The following is a 6424-nucleotide window of genomic DNA, read 5'->3' on the forward strand; positions in this document are numbered from 1 at the left end:
AGCCTGTAGCGCTGCACGGGGTTGTTGTGGCCCAAGTGCAGGACCCGGCACTTGGCCTTGTTGAATAACAATAACTGTAGGACCGTCTCAGGAGCTGGAGGGGCTGGGAGGGTTCGGGGCAGCTCCGGGGCCGGAGGCTCGCGGTGCTTCTGAAGGGAGGGCTGCAAAGGGGTCTTGTCCTGTGGACAGCTTTAATGTTTTCAGATTCATAGCTCTACTTGTGACTGTGTGTGAAAAGACTTACAGCCTTCATCCTCAGTCCAGTCCTGTAATTTTTGGCCCCTTAACCTCAGCCGTTCGGTGCCATCAAGAACTGATTAACAACAAAGTTTGAGCAGTTTATTGCATTATAGAACTACTATTACTGCTGTAAACAGAGTGGAAAGACGTTTGCTAAACACAAGTGCCCTTCTGCAATCGTAATTCTGAAAAGGTCATTGAGGGTTTCTGTTAAATGTCCTGCTACAGAGCCTGTGTGGGCAGCAGGGAGAGGAGCAAGTAGTGTGCGGTGGCTTATAAGCACCCGCTGGCCTAGGAAGGAGACTTCTCTGCACCCAGCCTAAACTCAGCCGCTTTCCCTAATCGACTGACTTTTCCTCCCCAGCATCAGTTTCAGAAAATCCTTTGGGGGCACCTCCTTTTTTGTCCGCCAGAAGAATAAATGGTGTCTCAAGCCGGCGAGGCTTTGCGGGAGGAGAATGGGAAGAGCAGAAGGGTGCCAGTGCAGATGTGGAGACCTGGAGTATGCAGTGGGTGGTCAGAGCCCGTCTAGACTAGGAGCACGGTGCTGGCCAACACGTTGAAAATGTCTAGTATTACATGAGTCAATTTGACTTCATGTTGTCCCCCTCTTAGGGAGAGCTAAGGCTTTTGACAAAACAACCTGATCTGTGCTAAAATGTTTGATGCTGTCTGAACTAGACTTGGAACGCGTCAAGATAAAAATATACCAAAATTACGCAAGATGAGCTGTATTTCATTTACTGTCATAACTTTTGCGCTACCCCGTGAAGAAATCTGCCTGCATTGTTTCTTCCCTTTCAACAAACCCTGATAACTGCTGGGAAATGGTCCAACTCCCGCGCCGTCCCGTTGGGTCACATCATTAACACCGAGTGTGGTTCCAGCAGGCAAAGCAAGCAGGTGTCCAACAGGGGAATTTCAGCTGGGGGGGGGGACGGGGAACGGGACACTTCTTCCAGTCCAGGGAGCTGAGATCCTTGTGGTGGCATCCCGTAACAGTGAGGGAGAAGCCGGATTTAGAACAGGAGGCCCCTCATCCCCTTTCTGCCACGTAAGCAGTCACCCCAAGAAAGATGCTTAACCTCCTTTGTATAACCTATTTGGTTTGACGAGGAGCATTAATGACTAACTAGTCTGACCTTGATGGTTTGAAGTGCTTTGGACATGATTCTGAAGAGGAGAATAACTAAAGCCATAGAAGTAAATGGAAATGGGACAAGATACAACAGATTTACCAAAAATTGATTGTACTTCCTCACCTCTCCTCTGGACATGAAATTCTTTTCTGGATAAAGGAATGGGGGTGTATCTAATGTGTCTGGACTTCTGCAAAGCATTTGATACTCCGCCACATGGAAAATCACAAATGAAAGTGGAGAAGATGAGGATTAATATGAGAGTTGTGGGGGAGGGACTGGCTAAAGCAGAGACAACAGTTAGTTTTTGGAGGGTTGTTCCAGTCTGGGGAGAGGTCGTGGCAGAGCTGCTCCAAGATGAAATCTTTGAACAGTCTTTTTGAATGCGGTTTTTGTAATGACTTTGGCACATTGGGTGTGTTGAGAAACTTTTCACAGAACACTGTTGGGCTTTGTTAACACAGCAAAGATTTGGGATGCCGTGCAGAAGAAACCGGATGACCTTGAGAACTGGACTAATAGAAGTGAGACAGAATTTGGTTAACGCCTGTGCGGGGCTGGTTTAGTCCTAACTGTGCAAATAATCCTGTCACTTACAGACAATTTCATTCAGGTTGGTTTTCCTGTAAACCTCTTACATACCTTAGACTTCTGCCCTTCCAGCTTACTCCCAAGTCAACTCGCAGGTTGTTCAGCCTGGAGAAGAGAAGGCTCCAGGGAGACCTTCTTGCAGCCTGTCAGTACTTAAAGGGGGCTTGTAAAAAAGATGGCGGCAAACTTTTTAGCAGGGCCTGTTGCGACAGGACAAGGGGGAACGGCTTTAAACTAAAGGGGGGGAGATTTAGACTAGATATAAGGAAGACAGTTTTTATGCTGGGGGTGGTGAAACACTGGCACAGGCTGCCCAGAGAGGTGGTGGATGCCCCATCCCTGGAAACGTTCAAGGTCAGGTTGGACGGGGCTCTGAGCAACCTGATCTAGTTGAAGATGTCCCTGCCCACGGCAGGGGGGCTGGACTTGATGACCTGTAAAGGTCCCTTCCCACCCAAACTATTCTATGATTCTAAGTCTTGTGCCGCTTTGCAGCAGCAGCCGCTCTAAGCAACGGTAGCCGTGTGTTGGGCATGTGTGCGTGCCGATTGGCATTGGACTACCACCGGGATGGGAGAGGAGCTGGTTAAACGAAAGGTAGTTGGTGTGGGTGCGAGGAACTGTGCATAAGCCGGCCATAAACAGTCTGGAAATGGGAGTATTACTAATAATTGCGGAGAGAAATGCTTAAGTGGTACAGTGTTAAAAATACAAATTTTAGGATGAATCTCAAACAACGTTGTGAAGGAAATCACCAGTGTGGTGATTCTGATAGTATTAGATCTGAAGGCTGAGAGCCTGTCTTCAGTTCCCTCTTCCTCCCCTCTTCTTGGAATGAACAGGTACAGCGTTGAGACTTGGGTGAAACTCCTTGAAGCTGACAGACGTAGTAGCCATCCTTCTATGAAAACAGGGGAAAAAATCTGTTACGCTTGTTAGCAGCATGGACAGACTCCTGTGGAAGAGCCAGACCTGGGAAGATCACAGGGCTGGGCAGGAGCGGAGTTAAGTGGGGGGGCAGGTGGGGGGATCTGGACGTAGATAAAGGGAGCAGAGTATTTTGGATGGGGCGACGTACAGCGAATGGCTGCAGTGCTGTGGAGCACACAGAGGACACCACCAGCAAAATTCGTTATTTTAGGGGGCAAAAAAGCAAGAATTCTTGAGTGGAGCAACTCCAGCAAAAAAAAAAAGGCTTGGAAAGGGAGTCAAAGGTGTTTTCTTTATTGTGGGTCGCCATCTTTAGGGAGATGGCTAGTGTGCACTGCCTTCCTTCATCGCCATCTTTCTGTTGCATTTTTTGCTGTTAGAATCAACTCAGAGTACTCGTAAGCATTGGATAAGGAGTAAAGGACCTTCATGAAAACAAATACTCCAACGCAGGTGAATCCTCTGAAGGCGTAAAGAAACTCATCCATGGGCCAAAAAGCCCAAACTGTCAACTTTTAATAAACCCTTACCTGGTTTTGTCATTGGCAGGCGGAATCTTTTAAAGTCTGAGGGGTTTTTTTAGTAGTCTTAATTCTTTAGGGTTAGTGCTACATTGAACGTGCCCAGTAACTTTAAAAGCAAGACGTGCCTGTCTGAAAATCAAGTCCTGTGGATATTTGGTCTGATACTCTTAAGTCAGTCCAGAAGACCTTGGCCTCATCTTTTCCCTGGAGGTTCACGCTGGGACTTGGAGGCTGCCTGCAGATGCTCGTGGTTAGCTGTACCGCTGCTCTGACAAGGCTGGAGTTTGCGGGGCGCTGGTGGTTTCGTGTTCGTCTTGTTGCTCAGCACAGTAACGGGTGAGGGGGCTCTTCTTGTGCGGCATGACCTAGTTTAATACCGAAGTAGCAGCCCCTGCTTGTGAAGGTGCTTTCACCGAGTCACACTTGTGAACCGGGGGGGGGACGGGGACGGGACTTTGGGGTTCTGGAGGCACCATCCCTCTGCTGTCGCGTGGGTGGTCTGGCCTGGCCCTGCCGCTTTTCTTTTGAACTAAGAAGTCTGATTGCTTCCTGGCCATGCAATGGCTTGTCAGTGTTTTGTCGGGCTTGGCTCTCCTGTGGTGCTCCTGCCAGCGCTGTGTGCTGGTGGTGCGTGGGATGATATTAGCAGGAGGGTGGATCAGGAGCAGGACTTCGTCATGGAAGAGAATCCGGGTTGTAAAATGCGTTTGGAGTTCTTGTGTCGCTTTGCCAGAATGAAAATCCCTTCTTTTGCTGTTTTGCAGATGCTTATGTTGACAGTATAATTCCTGCTCAGCGTGCCAGAAAGGTAATAGAAACCATACTTGATAAAACGGCACCACAGACCTGAAAGCTAAGTGGCTGAAATGTGATCCTGACTACTAGTCAAGATAGTTATAATAGTCAAAATAACTAATTATTCTTGGCGTGCACTGTTCTGTTGGCGATAACTCGTTTTCCAAAATCCGACAGCAGAAGCACCTCAGGGTTTAGAGGGGCAGGAGTGTTTCCTCCTGTCTCCTACCTATTCCCACTTTTTAAATCAACACGTAGAAAACATTTATCAGTCGCAGTGAAAAATTAAAACTCGTTAGTCAGTGTTGCTCTCGCTCTGCCAGCAACAGCGCGTGTTGCTTTCAGCGGCTCTGGACCTCACCTGCCCTGTCTGCATGGGCACGGCGAGCTGCCCGAGACTGGCAGGACACAGAATTGTCTTCGTTTGTTTGCAGATGTTGATGTTTAAAGTCAGACTAGCCCGGTCGTTTTAATTCGCTCGGAAGATCGTTGGCTGTTGCTGTAGATACGAAAACAAATTAATTGGGACAAGTTGGGGAATGAATAGATTTGCAGTTGTGCAAATTGAGGTTTAATCTTTGCAGCCTGCTTAACCTCCTGGGTTGTTTTTCTAAGTCTCTGGGGAGTTGTGCTCTGCAGGTTCTTGATCACAGCATAAAGAGTTACCGGCTGTCTGCCCGCTCTCGATACCTGCCAGATGTGTGTTGTTCTTCTGGGCCGAGCGCAAGGAAATGCGATTTAGTCCCCGTTGGCTAAGAGTGCTCCTGTGGGCAGTTAGCCTGGCTCAGCTGAGACGCAGCGACGTGCTAAACGCTAACTGCATCGGGAGCCGAAGGATGTCGTTGAGGTCCCTCTGAACTGTATTCATGGGAGCTTGCACTGGTCAGATGGTAACAGCGTCCAACAAAGCTAATAAACTGCATTTTACCTGCAGCTAAGGGGCTCCAAGAGATGGGGCCGCTACTGGTCTCGCCCACAGCGACGTAGAATTTCTATTTGTGAAACGAAAAGGCAGGTGGGCTTCTCTCTTTCTGTGCAGCCGTGGTTGATAATGTTTCCTTTTGCTTTGTTTTTTGACAGAGTGGAAACAGCTTCCATGTGTTTGACCAAGGCCAATTTGCCAAGGAGGTGCTTCCAAAGTACTTCAAACATAACAACATGGCCAGCTTTGTACGGCAGCTCAATATGTGTAAGTATCTTCTGGGCAGCTCGGAATGCAAAGTGTAAAGTTTGTCCTGAAATAAGGTTCCCCTCTTCTGGCCAGGTTGAATGTAGGGGACGTTTCCCTGAGTTGGGAAATTTGCTAGCTTTGCAATCTCTCAGGTTTTGGGGACCAAGTGGTAGTTTTAAGCTTGGCCTCGCTGGAGGGAATATCGGCTTCTAAAACTGAAAACTTCTGCTGGATATAAAGAACTTCAGACTCTCAGTCTTCTTTTACCTTGATATTCCCCGATTATTAGTGCAGGAGTTCTGAATGCTTTCCTTGCGCTCGCCCATCGTGAACGTTTGCGACGGCCCTCTTTGCCATCCCGTGTCACGAAGGAGGACCTCCCTCCTCTGGAACGCTTCCAGTGAGACCGGACCACCGCATGTGGCAGCTTGGTCATTTTCTACTCGCTTTCTTGAGGGGATGTTGCTGCCAGCGTCACGTAGAGCAGGCATTGTCTGAACTTGCTCTTCTAAAAAGCAATTATTTAAAAAAAAAATAAAATCCATGGACTCATAGCAGAATAAGGCTGGAGGGACCTCACGGTCGTCTAGTCCCATTCTCTGCTTCAGGGCGGGATCAGCTCTCTCTGCGATGTCCCTGATGACTTTGCATCTAACCGATTTTTTCCAAGCCCCCAGTAATCAAGGTTCCGTAAGCGCATCAAGGAAATGCTGTTAGTGGAAGGGCAGTGAGGCAGAGGAGTTGACTGCTGGATGTCTAACCCAAACCTTCCAGGCTGCAGTTTAAATCCTCCACTTGTCTCCTATCTGCTGTGGATACAGAGAGATTTATTCTTTTTCCCTTTGCATCAGCCTTTGTGTCTTTGAAAACTTGACACCTCTCAGTCTTCTTTTTTCTTTTTTTTTCTTTTTCTTTTTTCTTTTTTTTCTTTTTTTTCTTTTTTCTTCTTTTTCCCTTTTTCCCTTTTTCCCCCCTTTTTTCCCCTTCCCCTTTTTTCCCCTTCCCCTTTTTTCCCCTTCCCCTTTTTTCCCCTT

General features: G+C 47.9%; 1 protein-coding gene across 1 annotated transcript in view; it reads left to right on the top strand.

Annotated features, from left to right (window-relative positions):
- The window catches only part of HSF1 (heat shock transcription factor 1), an 81886-nt gene that overhangs the window by 15162 nt on the left and 60300 nt on the right, over positions 1–6424 (top strand). Inside the window, exon 3 of the mRNA XM_009321026.1 lies at positions 5300–5408. Within this exon, the coding sequence (XP_009319301.1) occupies positions 5300–5408 (109 nt within the window). The remainder of the gene's footprint in view (positions 1–5299; positions 5409–6424) is intronic.

The sequence above is a fragment of the Pygoscelis adeliae genome, unplaced genomic scaffold, assembly GCF_000699105.1.
Source record: "Pygoscelis adeliae isolate BGI_AS28 unplaced genomic scaffold, ASM69910v1 Scaffold493, whole genome shotgun sequence".
In the NCBI taxonomy this organism is placed as follows: Eukaryota; Metazoa; Chordata; class Aves; order Sphenisciformes; family Spheniscidae; genus Pygoscelis; species Pygoscelis adeliae.